This window comes from Lissotriton helveticus, chromosome 2_1 (assembly GCF_964261635.1).
Source record: "Lissotriton helveticus chromosome 2_1, aLisHel1.1, whole genome shotgun sequence".
Taxonomy (NCBI): domain Eukaryota; kingdom Metazoa; phylum Chordata; class Amphibia; order Caudata; family Salamandridae; genus Lissotriton; species Lissotriton helveticus.
The window spans coordinates 1,505,433,679-1,505,455,930 of record NC_136059.1 but is presented as its reverse complement, the minus strand read 5'-3'; the positions used below and the strand labels follow the sequence as shown (position 1 = coordinate 1,505,455,930).

At 46.5% G+C, this 22,252-nt stretch overlaps 1 protein-coding gene across 1 annotated transcript in view; it reads left to right on the top strand.

Annotated features, from left to right (window-relative positions):
• Positions 1-22,252, top strand: part of SDAD1 (SDA1 domain containing 1) — a 202,501-nt gene that overhangs the window by 145,776 nt on the left and 34,473 nt on the right. The window contains exons 14-16 of the mRNA XM_078676393.1: positions 11-87; positions 6,054-6,151; positions 14,183-14,259. Of these exons, the coding sequence (XP_078532519.1) occupies positions 11-87; positions 6,054-6,151; positions 14,183-14,259 (252 nt within the window). The remainder of the gene's footprint in view (positions 1-10; positions 88-6,053; positions 6,152-14,182; positions 14,260-22,252) is intronic.

Here is a 22,252-nt window from a genome sequence, read left to right as displayed (position 1 = left end):
TCTTTTTCAGGTTATCCAATCACTGATGATGACGATAGCCAATAACTTTGTCACTGACAGAAATTCGGGGGAAGCAATGACTGTAGGGTATGTATGGAAAAGAATTGGAAAAACACAACAAACCCTTACAAAGGATGTTTCAGCTGTCACTGCCTGAGTATTCTGAATAACTTAAACTATACAGGGGAAGGACAGGTCTATCTTTTTACAGGGAAGGAGTTTGATGTTCTATGACCCTATTAAAATATGCAGAGCATGTAAGTGTAGTGTATTTGATGTGATGATGCTGGAGAAAATATGCACATGTGTAAGTATTCTGCTTAAACCCTGCAGATACTCATCTGCTGAGAGTCTTTCCCCCCACCCCCAACTCCCTTGAAATATGGTAATTACTTTAAATAGCCCTTATGCTTGGAATTGTTGAAGATCACACTTCTTGTCACCCCCCAGTTCACCCAGCAGAAGGTTGTAGACCGTGCTATGGTAATAGGTGAGGCACATGCACACACATTTTAACCTGTTATTCTGTAGCCCTGACACAGTTTAACATATCAGATGTTTATGCATGTCTGTTCTAGAGGTGACTTAAGCAACTGCCTTTTTGCACAGCATGTGTCCTGGAGTCCTGAAAAATCGCTCTGCATAACAGTATGCTCGATGGCATGTGTGGCTGTAGATGCACATGCTCTGCATACTCCTGCTATCTAGTGTTGGGTTCAGAGTTATGCACGTTGTTTTTCTTTGAAGAATTGTTTCGAGTCATGAGGTAGAGTGACTCCTCCTCTTGGTGACACTGAGCATGGGCATTGACTCCTTTGTTAGATTGATTTCTCTCCGCCGTCAGGTTTAGCCGTTTGTGCTTCTCCTTCATGTTTGACTACTGTTTGGTAAGTCTTTTCGGTCCTATCCTATTTTCGAGGGTATAGGTCTTTCGATCATGCTTTTCCCTTTCAGCATCATTTTAAATTCATTGGTTTGGTTACCAACTGATCGCCCCTCTGGGCGCTGCCCTTCTCTGGCCTACTTTCCACATGCACTGTTGGCACTGAAAATGTGTTCCTGATGGAAGTGACACCTTTTCGATTTTGCACCCAGTGTCTCGCCAAGTACCCGCACATGGACCAACATCTTGGGTGCATTATTTGCCTTTTGCCCGATCATCGTGAAGCTGATTGTGACACCTGCAAGTCTTTCTGCTCTAAAAAGACTTACCAGGATCGGAGGTCACGTTTGCTGGAAATGTCTCATCGTTCCGAAGACGACACGCCTGACATTTCTAAAGAAGAGCATGCCCAGGAAGACCGTGCTGCAGAGCAAGAAGAGCCCTTGTCTTTAGAAGAGACTTCCAGCTCTGACGTGTAGGCGAATTTGAATGCAACCTGCCACTCAGGCAGCGTGTGAGTACCTTCGATTCTGACCCTGTCTCTTCACCTAAAAAGACTGCCAAATCTTCACTCGTTCAATTAGCAGAGGTCGCCGGGCCGCCTTTGCCATCTGTCCATAGTCGGAACCAAAAAGACTCTTCAGCGGCCCCACCCTTGGGTTCGGCCCCAAAACTACCTAAGTTAAATCGTTTCTGTCAACCTCAGATCGTACACATCCGTCAGTGTCCTCCCAATCTTCGGCACCGACCTGCCCTCTGACTACTTCTGCTTCTGTGCCGGGCAAGAAACATCTTTCCGCTTTGATATCTTCAGTTCTGAAACCAGCTGAACCTAAGTTCTCAAAGCACTGTTTGTTTCCAAAATCATCAGAGAAGAAAATTTCAAATCATGCCACTATTTCTATGTCTCCTGTTGAACCTATCCTCAAAACCATGGTTATTTGACATAGAGAAATCCAGATTCAACAAGGAACTGGAAGAATAGTGGCCTCGCCTCCACCAAAGAGGTAATTAACTTTTGAGGAGGATTTGGGCACTCCTGTGCCGCAAAAGAAGAGTTCAGAGGACAGTGCTACCAGTCCTACTCGTCATTCTCCACCTCCTCTTCCACCACAACTTCATTCCCCGTCACCACAGTCTCCACCATCTCCTCCTTCCTCTCATGCATCTTCACATCATGATCCAATAGATGCTACACATCCAGGTTCGCATAAATCACACACTGGAGGTATAGGGGACCCACTAGGAGAGCCCGGCTTTTGAGACACTTGTGATAATGATCCCATGATACCTAAGGGTCCAGATTTATATCCAGCTAAACCCTCCCCTTCTGAGGATGCTAGTGTCTACCAACAGATTATTGCAAGGACAGCTACCTATCATGGTGTCCAAATACATAAAGTATCTTTAGAGGAAGACTTCCTTTAAGACACCCTATCTTCTACTTCCAGTGTTTGCCTATGTACCTGGTATGTTGCGCCACGCTGAGTATATTTTCAAAGAACCCGTCTGTGCTAGGGTCATTACACATGCATGGATAAAAAAGATATGACCCAGCACTATCAGACCCTCCTATTCGCACATGGCCAGGTTCCATCAGACTCTATATTTGCCACCACTGCTTGTCAAAGAGCTAATAGTTGAGCAGAAGGAGATACGCCACCACCTGAAAAAGAGAGCTAGTGTATTGATGTAGCAGGTAAATGGTTAGCGTCTCAAGCATCTAACCTCTTGCGTATTTCCAACTCCCAGGCCCTCCTAGTGTTCTATGATAGGGCCCACTGGGATGAAATGAAAGAGTTATTGCAACATCTCCCTGAGGAGTATCGTAAAAAGAGGCAGCAGATTGTGGCAGAGGGTCAGGCCATCACTAATAAGTCTATCAGATGGGGCTTTGATGCAGCAGACACAGCCACATAAGGAATAAACACCAGTGTCCTCAAGCGTCACGCTTGGCTCAGGTGTTCCGACTTTAAGTCAGAAGTGCAACAAGTGGTCCTTAATATGCTCTTTGACCCTATTCACCAATAGAAAGCAGTCCGTATTCACCAACAGTGCACAGGAGTATACTCCCTATATTGTCTCATTCCAAAAAAGGAAGGGTTCTTAAGACCAATCTTAGATCTCAGATTACTCAATTGTTACATCTTTTCAGAACATTTTCACATGGTCATACTGCATGTCAATCCCCCACTACTACAAGGTGACCGTAAGACCACACTGGACCTCAAGCATGCTTACTTTCACATACCTCAGGTTTATCATAGCGGGAAAACATTACCAATTTGAAGTACTTCTATTTGGAATCATTACTGCTCCACTATTGGCTGTACACTTAGTACAGCAAAACGTTCATGTATTCCCATACCTGTAGACTAGCTCATCAAAGCCAGCACTCTTCACCAATGTCAACAGTTGACAGAGGACCTACTCCACAACTTTGGTTTGTCCATCCATGTCCCCAAATCTCACCTTCAACCTCTTAAGAGTCAACCATACTTGGGGGCAACACTCAACACACAGTTGGGGTTAGCATATGCCAATCTAGCTCGGATACAGAATTTTCAAACAACTCTATCTCACTTCCAGCCAAACAAAACTCTCACAGTTTAGACTGTCATGCTCCAACTGGGAATGATGTTGTCTTGCATTGCCATAGTCCCACACGCATGCAAGGCTACACATGTGCCCACTGCAACAGTGTCTCTCTCGCCAGTGGTCTCAAGCACAGGGTCAGCTACAGGATTTAGTGTTGATAGACCGCCACACTCCCTGTTCTCTGAAATAGGGAAATACCAACAATCTATTAAAGGGACGTCCTTTCTTGGACCTAGTGCCTCAAATCATTATGACTAGAGATACATCACAAACATGCTGGGGTGCACATCAACACTTTACAATACAAGGTCGTTGGGATGCCAGAAAGCAATCCCTTCACATCAACCACTTGGAACTTTAAGCAGTCTTCCTAGCACTGAAAGCTTTCCTTCCTCATCTATCACACAAGGGTGTCCTAGCCCACGCGGACAATATGACAGCCATGTACTATCTTCAGAAAACCGGGGGACAAGGTCATCTCAACTATCCATCACACTTCGCTCAGACCATATGAAATTGGGCTCTTCACCATCACATTTATCTCTTGGCAGAATATCTGCGGGGAACTAACAACATTTTTGCGGACCTGCTCAGCAGGACTCATCAGCAAACCCATGAATGGGAACTCAATCCACAAGTTCTTTTTCCATACTTTAAAAAGTGAGGGTTTCCTCAAATAGACTTATTTGCCACAGCTGAAAACACAAACGTGCCAAAACGTCACCTCCAGGTTCCCACACCCCCTATCCAAGGGAAGTGCACTAGGATGGGTTGGTGAGGTATATTTGCCTATGCTTTTGCACCTCTCACTCTCATTCAATTTCTTGGTTCGGAAACCCAGGCAAACATCATTACAAATGATCCTTGTAGCTCCCACCTGGGTACATCATTCTTGGTTCACAACCTTACTAGTTCTCTCACTAGTCCCACACGAGAACCTCCCCAACAGGCCATACCTTCTCACTCAGGTCTATGGACACATCAGACATCCAGATCTCAGGATGTTCAACCTAGCATTCTAGCACCTGAAGTCTTAGAATGTGTTTACCTAAACTTGCCAACAGAATGTATGGGCATTATTAAACACGCACTCAGACCCACAACTAGAGCTTGTTAAGCTGCAAAATGGAAACATTTAGTTTATTATTGTCATCCTAAACAAATTCTCTCAAAGACACAGCACAGGATATTATTTATTTGCTTCATTTGCTAAAAACCCAATTCAATATATATTTCCATTAGATTGCATCTTGCTGCCATAGATGCCTATCTACAAAATAGACAGCATCTCTCTTTCTTCGGGATTCTAGTCATTAAAGCGTTCATGGAAGGACTTAAATTAGTTATTCCACCTTGTGTTCCTGCAGCACCCACTTAGAACTAAACTATTGTACCTACAAGGTTCATGGGTCCTCCATTTGAGCCTTTACATTCAAGCCTTCTTCAATTTCTATAATCGAAAGTGGTGTTTTTAGTTGCCATTAGCTCCCTCGGGTTTGTTGGTGAACTCCAGGCGTTAACCTTAGAGCAAATACATAAAGATAAACTGGATCGAAGTATTACTCCTAAAATCCTACCTAAAGTAGTTTCCCAGTTTCACCTCAATCTATTAAGCTTCCTGTTTTTCCCCTAACCCTGATTCTGTTGCACAAAGAGCTCTTCACAGTTTGAATGTTAAGAGCGCTCATGTTCGACATAGATAGAACAAAGATTTTCAGTAAAACAAAGCAACTCTTCGTAGCATTTTCTCTACCTCATCAAGGCAGTCCTATATCCAAATAAGTTATAGCTAGGTTCATAGTTAAATGCATTCAAACGTGTTACATTAAAGCCAAGAGACTTTTACTTGTAACTCCTAGACGACATTCCACTCGGAGCAACTATGGCCTTTTTAGGAAATATTCCAATAGCTGACATTTGTAAAGGACCTACACCACACACTTTTACTAAACACTACTGTGTGGAATTTTAGTATGCCAACAAGCCAATGTAGGCCAGGCATTGCTACATATTTTTTCACACTACTCCAACTACTGCAACACCCACACACTAATCACCGCTACTAAGGAGGGACTGCTTTACAGTCTATGCAGAGCATGTGCATCTACACATGCCATTGAATGGATTATGTTACTTACCCTGTAAGCATCTGTTTTTAGCACATAGTGCTGTAGACTCACATGTTCCCTCCCTCCTCCCTGGACGCTTGTGGCTGTTGCAGTTATCTTTCCACACATTTCTTTCGTATATTTACATATTAACATGGACATCTCTATTTTATACGCATTCATTACACTCCTTTCTCACCCTCCTGTGGAAAAACAATCTAACAAAGGCGTCGATGCCCATGCGCAGTATCACCGAGAGGAGGAGTCACTCTACCTTGTGATTCGAAACAATTCTTCAAAGGTAAACAACTTGTACAACTCCGAACCCAACACTAGATGCCAGAAGCATGCACAGCATGTGGATCTACAGCACTACATGCCAAGAACAGATGCTTACAGGGTAAGTAACATAATCCTTTTTTGTGCGATCTAATTTGTAAATCTTGATTGTTTTTCTTTGTTAGAATCAATGCTATCAAAGAAATTACAGCCAGATGTCCACTGGCCATGACAGAAGAACTGTTACAAGACCTTTCTCTGTATAAAACACACAAAGATAAGAGTAAGTATGACAGGGTTTATCAGGTTGAAATTGTCTGTTTGTTGCCTCCTCATGCTACGTTTCTCATATACTGATTGCCATGAGTATCCTAGATGGCCTCCCTCAAGCTCATACTAAACAGCTGTAATAATACAGACTATGCAACCATGTCCAAAATTATACCATTAAATCAAACTCTCATTCCTAGCAGAAGTAGGGGTCCTCTTTATAAAGACACACTCCTGGAGCATTCTTTTTGGTGGTCACGCATATGGAACATTGCGTTCATCTCAACCTACCAAATGTATGTGAGAAAACCAGTATCTACGGGATAGTGGAACTTTCTAGAAACTGTTCATATTGACACCCTTGCCTCAAAGCTCATACATTTAAGTTCCTAACATTTCAAGTCTGTTCCAACCTCCTTTAAAGTGCTGTTGGCTAGCTCTTACTTACTAAATTTACAATTAAAGTTCCCCTCCTTTCTATTCAAATTCATAAGACTCAACCCAGTTTTTTCTCCCCCTAGCTCATTTAAGGGAACTTTTACTGGGGCACGGGTGGTGCAGAGTCGAGGAATTGTATATGTTCTTAGTTCTTCAGTCTGCCAGCTTGTGACTGCTCCCTTCTGTTCCTGCATAAGTATATTCCTCATCTGACCACGGTATAGATAACTGGGATTGTCTTGAAGTAGTCTTAACAGCAATCTTGAAGCAGGCCTAGAGAACTGGCGCACTTGGGCGTGCTGCCTTGCAATCTGAGCTTGCCAGGGCTAGCCCCTTAATTCATAAATTAGGCCTCTCCCGTTAACCTTGATGAGTAATTTCGACCCACAATAGTAAAAGAAGAGAAGGTTTGTCTCCTACGTCTCCTCCATTCCTATTTCTCTCCAAGTCTGATAGCTGCAGGTTTGCATATCGATTAGGAGGAAAAACCGGGAGTGGCCTTCAATTCATTGTAGTCCTTTCAAGCGCATTCCTGGAAACACTACAGCCCTGGGATAATTAATAGATTGACATCAGGAAATAGGAATAGTGGTGCACAGATCAGGGAGACTCCCACTTTTAGCATCATGAAGTTGTTCTAGATTCATCATGCTGTATGTTATGCCTCCACAAATTGTTTGTTCAGGAAATTTCTTTGGAATAAACAAAGGACTATAGATGAAGCCTGGATGACTCAACATGATGCTGATGGGTTCGTAAACAAAATTGAGAGTTGCTGATCACCAGGTGAATTGTCAGAGGCTAAAGAAACTGAAGTGTGATACAAGTACTGAAAACAGTATTATTACGGAAGACAGCAAAAAGTCAAATTACATTTTTATTGATTGAGTTTTACAAGGTATTCAACCATAGGAGTCCCAAGTGCATGTTTCAAAGGAGGGATCTCTTATTTTCATGGGTCTATTTTACGTAATTTTCAGTTGATTTATTATGGATAATACTAAGTTTAGGTTTGTTTCTAAGTGGCAACAAAAATGGCACCTCAAGGCAAGCGTGCTTGTTTGTAATCTCTGCATACTCTGTGACCATGAGTCTGGGGGCTGTACTGCATGATCTTTACTTAAAATCAAAACTTAAAAAACTAGAGAAAAGCAGCATTGGGCTCACCACACTTTGTCCCAGGATATGGCACAGGCTAAACACCAACCACGGCTGACATGAAATTCTTTGAAGAGGGTGGTCCGATGGCCTAGACGCCAAAGACGAGGGCCAGGGATAAGGCCATTTTAGGACTCCAGTGTCGAAGATGCAACTCCTGTAATGTGGAGGTACTTCAAAGCTATTTTAGCCATGTCTACAAAACAAAGATAGATAGATAGATATTTAGCATCGGGTGCAAGAGGCATGGAACCCAAGAGCAAAGATATAACCTCAGCATTGAAAGCTTTGACTGTCAAGAACGATGTTAATAAGCAAAGTCCTTCATGGTATTAACAAAACAGCACCAGAACAGACTGAGAACTCACTCCACTTTGAAAGGAGATTAAAAGGCTGTTAAGGAGGACGATTCTCATACATACTTCCACCACCAAAGAACAGTGCTTGAAGCCGTAGCACTACTCTTGCAGAAAAAGACCTGTCCTAAAGCATTAAGTGCCCACAAGAAGACACAGAAGATCCTGCATACAGCAAAACTCAGATTGAGGCAGACTCCTTAATAGTAGCTATGGCAGGTGAAAGGTCTAGTAACCCTCTATTTTCCTTTTGCTCCTCCAGGAACGGACAGTGAAAGGGCTGCATGTAATAGGCAAAAACGTAGCAAGAGCTACTAAAATGCTATAATTGGTTGGAATACAGGCATCAACAGAGGGAGGAGATACAGAAGCTAGAGTTTCAGTTCACAGTCCTTGGTATGCCATTCACAGGTGAAACCATATTGAGAAGATCAGTGGACACACATTTCTTGTAAACATTGAAGAAACAAATGAAAGGGAAATATTGTGGATGCTTTGCCTTTCAGATATTATTTTCACAGTGTCTAGCAAGCCAAAGAAGAGGACAACATAGAACTCTTAATTCCAATGTTTGGTTTCACTGACAACCAGGGAGCGTGGAGCTAATGTCGTCTCTCACTGGCCATAGCCCATCATTCAACAATGTCCTTTTGAGGAGGAGGCAAAGAGCAAACCTCGAAAGTTGGTCTCCTGTCAAGAAAATAATTGAATTCCATTGCACCTTCACCATTGCGAGCGGCGTGCTGGAGGATTATCTTCCACAATGACAAGCCATCACCAATGACATATTAGTGTTTAGTATCATGAGTCATAGATATTGACTAGAGCTGGTAAAGAAACCACATGCAATAACGCCAACACTGATAATGCACTTAAGTCGACAATTGGGTCATATTTACTCATATCTAGACAACTGGCGTGTAGGGACGAGTTTCCCTTTGCAACACCACACCAGTATATACCTGGCAATTTACCTAATATACCAATTGGCGATCCCTGTTAACACGTGAAACCCATTCCTTATGCTGTCCCAATAGAATATTTTCTTGGATGCGAAGCTCAATGTCATTATAGTAATGGCAGTCCCAACACAAAAGAGAATACTGGCATTTCAGAAACATGTTTACATACAGCACAAATCCTTTTCCGACAGGATAAATTGTAATGACAATTTTGAATTATGGCACAGTGCTTTCTATCAATACTACGTATGCCACTGTAGATGTGATTAATATTAGACTGTTTAAAAAACAATGGTCTGAGAAGCTTGGGGACAGGGAGGATATAGTGGTTCAAGGCTCAAAACAAATTACAGTGGTGGACACTCAACAACATGTCAAAGGGTAAAATGTTCATGGAACCAGTCCCCAAATTGATGATTCCAATCCATCAACCTTGCACATGAGAGGGCGCACATCTAAAGGAGCTACAAGTCAGATCTTTGGTTGCTAACCTTTGTAATTAAACAGTTTCAACTAAAGACTGTGTTCCTGCCTTAAAATCATTTCAAAGTCATACACCAGGAATGGTCCAATACAGATATACTGTACCACACCTATATCTTTACATACACAAGTTAGGAGGAACAAAGTCCTGCACACTCTCGAAGTTGATACAAGACATTGACAATGATCTGTTCAAAATCACTTTTCACTTGTTGCGAGTTATTGTAGGAAGCTGTCTCTTTATATAATATACAAAAAGAGGTTTATTGTGTAGAGTCCAGGTATCCCTTATGAGTGGACAGGGCTTGCTTTAACAATCCCATGGTTCTCATTTTGGGCTGGTGTGGTCGAGCCGCCTTAGGCTTATTCAGGAGTGTTAGATATTTGCTGCATACACACAGTCGATAAATGATACACACACAATAAATAGGGAGATCCACTCCAATTTGGAAAAATAACTTGTTTTTTAATGTAATTTTAGATACCTAGAGCTTCGTTATTGGGTAAGTACTTTTTAGAATTGCAGTTTTGAAGAAAACTGGTAAACACACTTGTATTGTCTCTAATGCGGTTACGGCATCCTATGGGGGGAAAAAAACATATAATGCATACGGGTATTTAACAGCAAATTACAGGACCGATTTTCTGGAGTTACGGTAAGTATGGGGCATGATCCAAGGTAGCACCAACGGGTCACCTCTGTAGGCTCTGTTGCATCCTGGTTCAGAGGTGCTTTTCGGCATTGGGTGCCCTGTTGGTTTCAATGGGAATCGGTCCTGAAAAAGAGACTGCAATCTGGGACTGGGGGGCCAGTCCGGTTGAACCTACAGGGGGGTTCAATCCTTGAGATGCTCGTGCTTCTAGGGACACCATCGGTCCAATTCTTCTCGGGCTGTAACGCTCAGGTGCTTTAGTGCTTTTAGGCATCAGGCCCATGCTGCGGGAGATACTCATTTTGAGGAGGCCTGTACAAAGAGACTGCAGGAGGTGACTGTAAGTCCATTCTGGGCAAACCCAAGGTGCAGTTTGACTCTGGAAGGTCTCAGGACCTTGTTGGCCCACTTCGACTCGGGCTAGGGGGCACTGGTGCAGTAGTGCTTTCCAGTGTCGGGTTTTCGGTGGACTGTAGTCCTCACTGTTCTTCTTGGATGCCTGCAATGTGCAAGAAAGTAGCTCTGCTACTACATGGGAGATGCTGGTTGCTTCTTGAAGTGCTGGCAGCCCTCCCTGGTGTTTGGAGATAGAGCAGTTGCAGGACGAGTCGTCTTTGGTGCAATTGTCGGGGACAGCAGGAAGTCCGGCGGGGCTTGCGATATGTCAGTTGCTGTTGCTCCATTCTTGCTCTTCGCTGCTCTTCAGTATCCTCCTTCTTAGGTTGACATAATCTGCTGTCCAGGTGGCAGGGGCTCCTCTAAATACTAGATTCATTGGTGCTAAGGAGAGTGACGGGTGGTAGCCAAAGGAGTACTTATCTTTATATGACCACTTCCTGTGGGAAGTGGACATAAACCTGTCCCAGATTTCCTAGTTCTGCATCACCAAGAGGGCAGAATCTTTTTAAAGGGCAGCACATCAGCCAGCTCGCCTTAGGGGTGTGACTGGCCTGGTAGTGCACCACGCCTCCTTGCATATTTAAAGTCCCCCTGTCCTGGTGCCAAATGGCCCACGGCAGGGGGTTGGCATTTCACCTGTTTGGGGGAGCCGCGGTCACATATCAAAGGCAGCAAAGGTCTTTAAAACCTCCATCCCTATTATGCTGATTACTTAGCCATATTGCTTGTAGGAGGCAACATCACCTCCGGCCAGCGCAGGCATTGTTACTGCCCTCAGAGGCCGTAGACGCTCAGCTGCAGGGGATCAGCAACCAGTCTGTGGTGACAGGCTGATCGATACCAGTCAGCCAGCGCACTAGAGGTTGGTAGGTTTTCAGGGGGTACCTCTAAGGTGCCCTCTAAGTGTATGTATTAATAAATCCACCACTACAATCAGTGTGGGTTTATTAATGCAATGTGCTTGATAACAAACACAATAGATTCCAGTGAAGCCATTATGTGGTCGGGGAACTTCTTTTTACCAGTGTCAAGCACATGTACTTAAAATAGCTTCCCTGTTCACTTTTGATGTCTAAGAATTGCCTTAGACACCACAGGGGCATATTTGCTCATGCAGATATGCCAACACGTGTAGCATAGTGCACCCTGCCTTAGGGCTGTAAGGCCTGCTGTAGAGGCTTACCTATACTGCATGCAGCATCTACAGGCATTGCGCACAGGGATGTGTGCCATGTCGTGGTTTCACTTTTATCTGCACCAAGACACGCAGCCAGCAATGGCAGCCTGCATGAGTTAGATGAGGGTGCCCTTAGGATGGCACAGTACATGCTGCAGCCTTTAGGGATGCTCTTTAGTAGCCATGCCCTGGGTACTCAAGCTACCTTTTACTAGGGACTTACAGTGGTGCTAAAAATATGTCCAATTGGGGAAGCAATTGTACAGTTTTTAGGGAAAGCGAGCTGGCACTGGGGACCTGGATAGCAGGAACTCAGTGCACTTCTGTTAAAATTGCATCCGGTACTGGGCAAAAGGTGGGGGTGACCATGTCAAAAAGGGGCACTTTACTACAGTTATCATTTTCCAGGGGACAAAATGTAAAGGCAGACTCCAAACCTTTCTGCATACTGATGATTTCTTTCCCCATTAGCCTCTGAAAAGTGTGACAGAAGAGTACGATACCATTAGCACCACTTTGGGTTTGCCACTATTTGCATTCAGACTTTGTGAAAATGTCACTACAGAGAATGCAGGAGCATCATATTTTTTGTAAAACTACATACAGTGGTAAAAAGAATAATTTATTACCCAGAAGCAAAAACAGGATTTTGTCACTATTGCTTCTTAAGTCTTGGAATTTCAACATACATCTCCTACCACAAAGGTGTATGGCACTGATAAGACTTAGGAAAACCAGCAACTTGAAGTGTTGTGTGGCTAAAAATGGATACATTTAATGTAAGAACAATGGATCTGAAAAGGAGATGAATTGAAACAAATGACAGTCAGGGACTAATATATTTTTAGACACCAAACAAATGTAAGCTTCAATAAGAGTACATTTATCTGTAGTTAGAGGCCACACAAGAAGTGTTATCTGTTTACGTAAGGTTAGTAAAATACAAGCATTAATAATATAAGAACCTTTCATGCAAATTCAGAGAGCAAGGTGGTAATAGGAAAAAATTAAAATGTTCAGTGTTTAGTTTTGATTTTAAGCAAACAAATACTGCAATGTTCATCTTTCTTCCAAGATCCAAATACAAAAAGAAATCTACATAAGATGGATCTTTAGACTGTTACTTACCACAAGCCATACTGCACTCCTACATCAAAATGAGTGAAACATGCTACATAACCTATGCACTACGTGAATCTAGAACAGTTACCATTCCAAAAGAAGCCAGATACTTTCATGTGAAAAAAGGCTTTCAGAATGAATTTCTTCTCTTCACATGTGACCCTTGCCATGAAAATTCTTGCACAAATAAGATATCTGATTATAGTCCGTAGATGCACATACTTTAAAATGAGTATTCATTTGCTGCCATCAACAACCTCCGCTTCATCATAGACAAGGGGCACACAGCGTCACTCCTTGATGTACTGGCTGCGTTCAACACGATCTCCCCCTGTCCTCATCCAAAGCCTCCATGAGACCAGAATTTGATGCCAGGAATCTAGGCATCATGAATGGCAACTAAATCTAGATGTCTAACCAAGTTAACACAGTCGCATTTATCTGCTTCAACACACTCAAGTTGCTCAGGAAAAGTCTTCAAATGGTTCCCAATCTACACATGTGGGTCTGTCACACAAGCTCTGATCGCTAGCAAACTGGACTACAGCAACGCCCTCTACTTCAGCATCGCCTCTTTACACATCAAGAGGCTTTACAGTCATACAGAACGCTGCTACAAGGCTTGCTCTTAAACTTCAACACAGCACTCACATATCCAAACACCTCAAGGACCACCACTGGCTCCCAATCCACAAGCATGTCCTCTTTAAGCTCCTCACATATACACAGAGTACTCCACAGCCTAGGCCCAGCATACCCCAACAGCCATGCCCCTTGTAACACACCAGCAGACACCTCCAGTCAGCCAATTTCTTATTCCCCTACATCTGGATGCGTTGTGCTAGAGCCAGGGACCCTGTCTTCTTGTACCTCACCCCAAAGCATAGCATGATCTCCCACTCCACATTAGACCTGCAAGCCCCTCCCTTTTTAGACGGCAGGATTCCCTCCCAGGTGACATGTGTGCCATAAAAATAAGCATAACTTAGTAAAACAATGAAAAAAAGGTCTAAAGATGGGGACTACGAACTCTGGCAATGTGGATTTACATTTGATGCCATAGTGAATCATATGAACTCCACCTTTGATTGACACTTAAAATAAGAATATTTAGAAAACAAATCCTGTCCCAACCACCAAATGGTGAAATAGTGCACAGTATCTAATTGTAGAAATGTTTCAATCTGCAAACCTATTGTTAGAGGTAAGTAGCTAGTTTATTTTAAGCAGGTGTGCTATCGAGCATGCTCCTAAAGTGCCATTTGACAATATTCACCTGCTTGTTTTATTTTACAGATGTAATGATGTCAGCAAGGACCTTAATACATCTCTTCCGCTCACTGAATCCCCAGATGTTGCAAAAGAAATTTCGGGTAATCAGTTGGGTGTTTCTCTACCTGTTCTTGTTGTATTGAGCAACCATTTTCTGTGCAGTCTTCCCCCAGAGTGCTGCCTGTAATGCACTCATAGCTGTATCTTTTTGTTTGCAAAGCTCTTCAGCCTGATCATCTGCCTCTTCTTCTTACTCCAGTTCTCTACCCAGCTTTTCCCCCCTGATTGTCTTTGACTTATTTTCTACCCTCCATCATCGATCCATAATGTTTCCTTGCACCCTCTGACTAACTTGACCTAGATTTCAAGTCTCGCACATTTCCTCAAAGCCTGTCCAGTTCCTCTAGATATACTTTTAAGTTATCTAATTCTGCCCATTCACCATTTTTTGCCTTGACAACTTACAGTGGTTTGACGTCTCCAATCTGCCATTTTCTGCCCAGCTTTTTAGCTCTCTTTTCATTGTCCTGTAGTTTGTCCTCACTCATCTGTCCTGTTTGTCTTTTTCATCATTAGACTGTATTTAAATGTTATATGGTGTGTTGGTATATCCATAGCATGTGTTATTTCTCGGTTTCTTAGCGTACCAACATTCGGGAGAAAAATATAAATGTACGGACTAGGAGCCCTCTCAATCAAAATGTTTAGTGTCTTATTCAAACTTTGCATTGTAGGAAATTGCCCCTTTATGATGTGGTAACTCCCACTTTTTGCCTGATATCTGATGCAAATTTGACAGAAGTACACTGGGTTCCTGCTGTCTAGGACTCCAGTGGCAGGTCTCTTTTCCTGAAGTGTGCAGTTGTTACCGCAATTGGCAATACCATTAGCACCGCTGTAAGTCCCTAGTGAATGGTACCCCTGGCAAGGAGGTTGAAGATGGTCTCCAAGGGCTGCAACATTAATTGTTCCACTCTAAGGGACCCCTCAGCATCTACATGCAAATTGGCATTGCAAGTTGCGTGTCTTAGTGCAGAAAAAAGTGAAAACACAACATGGCACACATCCCTGTGTGCCATGCCTGCAGACACTGCATGAAGTATAGGTAAGCCACCCCTTCCGCAGGCCTTACAGCCCTATGGCAGGGTGCACTATACTACATGTGTGCGCATATCTGCATGAGCAAATATGCCCATGTGATATAGAAGTCAATTCTTAGATATCACAGGTGAACATGGAAGCCATTTTAGGTATATGTGCTAGACACTGGTAAAAACGAGTTCCCCTCCTTCATGATGGCTTCTCTGAAATCTATAGTTTTTGTTATCAAACACCTTCTATTAATAAACCCACACTGATTTCAGTGGTTATTTATTAATGCATGCGCACAGTGGGCATGAAAACCTACCAGCCTCTAGTGTGCTACTTGACTGGTGTAGACCAGCTTGCCACCACAGACCATTTTTTGCCCCCCTGCAGGTGAGAGCCTACACTCTCTGAGGGCAGAAACAGTGCCTGCTTTGTCCAGAGGTGTTGTCACCTTCTCCAAGCAGGATGACTAAGTAATCAGCATATCAAGGCAGCAGGCTTCAAAGGCCTCTGCCACCTTTGATATGTAACCACGACTTCCCCAGACAGGGGAATGCCAACCCCCTGCCGTGGGCCCATTTGGCACTAGGACACTCGGGGACATTAGATATGCAGGGAGGGGTGGTGCACTACCAGGCCAGTGACTCCCCTAAGGTGGGCAGCCTGATGTGTCCCCCTTAAGAAAAATTCCACCATTTGATGCAGAATTAGGAACTCTGGGACAAGATTATACCCAATTCCTGCAGGATCAATCTTCTCGAGTTAAGGTACATATGGGGCAAGGTCCAAGGCAGCACCAACAGGTCACCTCGGGAGGACTTCAGATGCCCGGGTGCAGAGGTGCTTTTCAGTGTTAGGTGCCCTGTGGGTTTCAATGGGAAATGGTTGTGGGAGAAAGAGGCTGGGACTGGGAGGCCAGTCCGGTTGAATCCACATGGGGGCTCAGTCCTTGAGATGCTCGGGCCACTTCTCCTCGGCTGTAGGGCACGGGTGCAGTGATCAATCAATCAATCAGCGGTGTTAAAAGCACGCTACTCACCCGTGAGGGTCTCAAGGCGCTGGGGGAGGGGGGAGGGGGGAAAGCGCACAGATCTGTTCAGCCGAAGAGCCAGGTCTTGAGGGTCTTTTTCTAAGGTGTTTAGGGAAGGCGAGAGTCTGGTGTCTACCGGTAGTTCGTTCCAAGTCTTGGCTGGAATGTGAGAGAATGCTCTTCTGCCTGCTCTGGCTCTGTGGATGCGCCGGGTTTCGGCCAGTGCGAGGTTGGAGGATCGGATGTTCCGTTTGGGTACGTGGAAGTTGACTCTGTCATTGAGGTATTGGGGTCCGGTGTTGTGCAGGCATTTGTAGGCGTGAGTGAGGACTTTGAAGGTGACTCTCTAATCCACGGGGAGCCAGTGTAGTCTCCGTAGGTGTTGGCTGATGTGTTCGTGGTGGGGGATGCCGAGGACGAGTCTGGCCGCGGTGTTCTGAATCTTCTGGAGTTTGCGAAGCAGGACCTTGTTTATGCCGGCGTAGAGCGTGTTTCCGTAGTCCAGTCTGCTGATGATGAGTGCGTGGGTTACTGTCTTTCTTGATTCGGGAGGGATCCATTTGAAAGTCTTGCGGAGGGTGTTAAAGCAGCTGGAGGAGACAGTGTTGACCTGTCGGCTCATGTTGAGTGATGAGTCGAGTACGATGCAGAGGTTTTTGCCGTGATCTGTGGGTGTAGGTGGGCTTCGGAGGGTGGTGGGCCACCAGGTGTTTTCCCAGGCTGATGGGGTGGGCCAAGGATGAGGACTTCTGTCTTCTCGGCGTTGAGTTTGAGGCAGCTGTTGGTCATCCAGATTGCGATGTCTTGCATACCTTTCTGGAAGTTGAGTTTTGCGGTGGTGGGATCTCTGGTGAGGGAGTGGATGAACTGGGTGTCGTCGGCGTAGGATACGATGTTGAGGCCGTGTTGTTGTATGATGGCTGCGAGGGGGGCCATGTAGATGTTGAAGAGGGTCGGGCTCAGAGATGAACCATGTGGGACTCTGCAGGTGATCGTGGGGGCGGAGTGGAAGCATGGTAGTCTGATCCTTTGGGTTCTACCGGTGAGGAATGATCGGATCCAGTCCAGGGCGGTGCCTTGAATGCAGGCGTCGTGTAGTCTGGTTACTAGCGTGTGGTGAGAAACTGTGTCGAAGGCTACTGACAGGTCGAGTAGGATGAGGGCTGCAGAGTGGCCTTGGTCCAGGAGTGCACGAATGTCGTCTGTGGCGGCGTGTATCAGCGGTCTCGTTGCTGTGGTTGTTTTGGAATCCGTATTGGGATGGGTCGAGGACGGCGTTCTCTTCGATGAAATGTGTTAGCTCCCTGTTGACTGTTTTCTCCGCCACTTTGACCGCAAAGGGGAGGAGTGAGATGGGCAGTAGTTTTTGAGGTCTGTGGGTTCAGCAGTGGGCTTCTTAAAGCAGGGGCCTGACTTCTTCTTGCTTCCAGTTGTCTGGAAAGGTGCCTGTTTCGAGGGTGGTGGTGATGGTACGTTGTGGTTTGGGTGCAATGGCGTCTGTGGCTCTGTGGTAGATGTGCGGGGGTAGGGGTCAGTGGGGGCCCCCAAGTGGATGCCCTTCATGGTTGTGGCGGTGGCGGCGGTTGTGATCGGTGTCCATTTGGCGACGGTGGGCTGACTGGTGCTTCTGGGAGGCGGGGGGCTGGGTGTGGCGTCTTGTGGGTGGTTGGTAAAGCTGTCGTAGATTGCTTTGATCTTGAGGTGGAAGTACGTTCCAAGCTTGTCGCAGAGTTCTTGGGACGGTGTGATGCCTGTGGCTTCACTGCGTGGGTTTGCGAATTACTGAATGACACTGAAGAGTTCCTTGGAGTTGGTGGTGATTTTGTTGTGGATGAAGTTCCTCTGGGTGGTTCATATTTGGTTGTGGTAGTCCGTCATGACGTAGGTTGAGTGGTTTCCTGTTGTCTTGGTGTTCCTCTAGTTCTTTTCCAGGCGTCTGCAGGTGTGTCTGGCTATTTGGAGATCGGTGGTGCACCAGGCGGCTTTTCTGGGGCACTATTTGCCGGGGGTTGCGTAGCGGGCGAGTTTATCTGCGCAGTTGGAAATCCATGTGTGAAGTCCTCTGGCTGCGGTGTTTGCGTTGGGTGTCCAGGTGTGTTTGTCTGGTGTGAGGTTGGAGTATAGCTGTTCGTAGGTCACCTTGCTCCAGTTTCTTCTTGGAGGGCTGGTTTTGGCGCCTTGGGTTTGTTGACGGTGAAGTGCACGCAGTTGTGGTCTGTCCATGGCGGCTGCGTTGTGTGGCTGAAGTGCACGTTGTTTCCTGCCGAGAAGATGGGGTCCAGGGTGTGCCCAGCTCTTTGGGATGGGGAAGGTGACAAATTGGTTGAGTTCGATGTTAGCCAGGTCGTCGCGGAGGGTGGTGGATTTTGGGTCGCTGGGGTTGTCGAGGTGGAAGTTGAGGTCTCCGATGAGCATTTAGTTCATTGTTGCAATGGCGTGAGGTGTGATGAAATCGGTGATCGTGGTGGCAAAGGGTGTTCAGAGGCCGAGGGGGTCTGTAGATGAGGGTTCCTTGGAGCGTGGTGTTGGGGCTGGTCAGGATCTGAAAGTGCAGGTGTTCAGCGGAGGACAAGGTTTCGCTGAAGGTGGTGAGGTGAAGGGCGCTCTTGTGGACGATGGCGAGGCCTCCTCCAGGGCAGTTGGGGCGGTCCTTTCTTTGGTTCTTGTATCCGCCCGGGATGGCGGTGTGGAAGTCGGGAGCAGGGGTGGAGTTGGTCCAGGTCTCCGTGAAGGAGATGTCGGGTGAGAGGGATTCGAGTAGGTTGCAGATTTCTATGGCATGATTGTGTACGGAGTGTACGTTGAGGAGGATGCAGTTGAGAGGGGGTCGGTGCTGTGGATGGCTGTGCTTTAGCCCGGGGTGGTGGTGAAGGTCCGGCGGCAGTGGAGGCAGGAGAAATGGCCGTGGGTGGTGTTTGGTGAGGCTCGTTGGCAGTCTCTGATGGTTCCAGGGTTGAGTGCGTCGAGTGTGGTAGAGTCGTAGCGGTGGATGGTCGTAGGACCAGGGTTCCTGGCGCTGGTCATGGGCAGGTTGTGGACGGGTGCAGACGGGCTTGCCTTAGGCACGCCTTCGGCGCGTCCGCTGTGTGACCACGCAGCGGCGGCCATTTAAGTATAGGAGGGAACGAGCAGCTGGTAGGCGGGAGCGGGGGCAGTAACGGCGGGAAAACACGATGGCACAGAAAGTGGTCACAAAGACCCCGTTACTTATGGGCACAATACAGAAAAGGAATGCTCAGAGTCACAAGTGGCACAAAAACTACACTCTACTTAAAAGGGGGCAAAAAAGCTGAATACAGAGAGTCAGAATGCAAAGTGTATTCAATCACCCACAGATCAAAGGAACAATATTAGACAACAAAAACAGACGAAATACTGAAAAACATAGCAATCATATTAGGTGGTGCTTTTGGAAAGAGAAATGTGCGAAATCTAGTCTCAACTGCGCTAAAAGGTAGTTTACTAACAGGCGGAAACACTCAGAAGTTCGGTGCAGCAACAGTCAATGTGATTCCTGCTAGAACAAAAATGTTTGAGACTCACTGGGCGAGTGAGACCGACGCTCAGTGACTGACAAAGGAAGCTTCACCACTGACAGGGAGGTTCCACTGGCCAGGAAGTCATGCACTGACCGTTGTGTCTTTAGACATCAGATCTGTGCTGCAGTAGACACTCACAGTTTAGAGGGCCTGCACAAGAAGCTGCAGCCGGCGACTGGAAGTCCAGTCGGGGCGAATTCAAGGTAGGGTGCGACTGTGGAGGGTCTCACGACCTCATTGGCACCATTGGCCCACTTCTACTCGGGCTGGGGGTCACGGATACACTGGTGCTTTCTGATATCAGGTTTTTGAGGTTCAGAGTCCTCCTGGTTCTTCATGGGTGTCTGCAGGGTGCAGGAAGTAGTTCCACTACTCCATGGGAGAGTCTGGTTGCTCCGTGATGTTCCGGCTACCTTCCCAGGCTATTAGAGGAACAGCAGCTGCAGGACGAATTATCTTTGGTACAATTGTCGATGACAGCAGACAGGCCTGCAGATTTGGTGCTAGGTTATTTGTTACTTCTCAGTTCTTGCTCTTCCTGGCTCTCAGTGTCCTTCTTCTGAGGTCGTCAGAATCTGCTTCTCTGGTGTCAGGGACTCCGCTAAATACTGATTTATGGGGTGTTAGGGGAGTGTAGGGTGGTAGCCAATGGGCTACTGACCATTGGGGTCACCACGCCCCCTATATGACTACTTCTGTGGGAAGTGGGCATAACCCTGTCCCAGAATTTCTAGGTATGCCATCACAAAGATGCCTACCTGTCAAAATATGTGTAAACCTCGCAGTTAGCCCACCTTACGGGTGGTACAAGCTTTGGCTTGGCACACCTGCCTGACTAGCTCATTTTCCTTCCTGTCGAGGTGCCAAGTGGGCTCAGGACAGGGAGGTGGCTTCCTCTCCTGTGAGAGGGCCTAATTTGCATTCCAAGGAGGTGGTTCCTGTGAAGCTCGCTAGCCCAAGAGGATAATCAGTAGGCCATCCTGTGGGAAGGGGAATTACACCCTCTTTCCAAACAGGCCTGACCTGACCTCTTGAGAGCAAAAGGCTCTTGTCATAGGAGGTCAGAAACTTTTCTCCGGGGTCAGGCATGTAGAATCCAGTCAGCAAGCACACCAGAGGCTGTTAAGTTTCCAGGACCCCTCTAAGAGGTGCCCTCTGAGTGCATGTTTTGATAAATCCAACACGGGCATCAGTGTGAGTTTATCAAGATGAGTAGTTTAGTACCAAACATCCCTATTTTCAGTAAAGCCATCATGTATCTGGGTAACTCGTTTTTACCAGTGTCCAGTACATGGTGTAAGATGGCTTCCCTGCTCACTTGCACTGGCAGTAATAGGACTAACCAGCACAGGGGCATATCTGCTCTTGCCCTTGTTGCTGTTTCTACTTTGGCCAGGAATCTTCTGCGGACCCCTCGTTACTAGCGCGGACCCGCCTGCCCGTCTCCCGCTGCCCGGCTGCTCTTTCTCCATCTAGAGCGGGGCTGCCGAGAGGAGACCGGCGAGGGGCGAACTTCATTATCTACAAGCCCTTGCGTGATCCGCGTCACCTGGGAGCGCCAGGCGGCGCTTAAAAACGACACCAGACACACTGAGAGGTGGGACCTTACTTGCCCTTGTTGCTGTTTCTACTTTGGCCAGGAATCTTCTGCGGACCCCTCGTTACTAGCGCGGACCCGCCCGCCTGTCTCCCGCTGCCCGACTGCTCTTTCTCCATCTAGAGCGGGGCCGCCGAGAGGAGACCGGCGAGGGGCGAACTTCATTATCTACAAGCCCTTGCGGTGATCCGAGTCACCTGGGAGCGCCAGGCGGCGCTTAAAAACGACACCAGACACATTGAGAGGTGGGACCTTACTTGCCCTTGTTGCTGTTTCTATTTTGGCAAGGAATCTTCTGCGGACCCCTCGTTACTAGCGCGGACCCGCCCGCCTGTCTCCCGCTGCCCGGCTGCTCTTTCTCCATCTAGAGCGGGGCCGCCGAGAGGAGGCCGGCGAGGGGCGAACTTCATTACCTACAAACCCTTGCGGTGATCCGCGTCACCTGGGAGCGCCAGGCGGCGCTTAAAAACGACGCCCGACACGTCTCGCGGGACGCAAGCGGGACGCCGGGCAAAGGGCGGGCCCTCTACGGCCCTCAGAGGCCAGAAGAGGCTGGGCTGGGGCATCCCCCTAAATCCTTCCTATTGTCACACTAAAGGCATTACTGTGACCAGTTTATTGAACGGAGACTCAAGCTGTGTACGTTGTGCCTGACCGGTGATTAAGAATGAGGAAGGTAACTAAAAGTTCTAGGATGCCCACCCTAAGATCTAGTACTAAACAGAAGGAGGATTCCCCACAGCCAGTACCCACACTCACAGCAATCGACAAAATGCTACAGCAGACAATAGGGGTTGTAGCTAACGCGATAGCAAACACAGAGAGAAGGATGTCCCTAC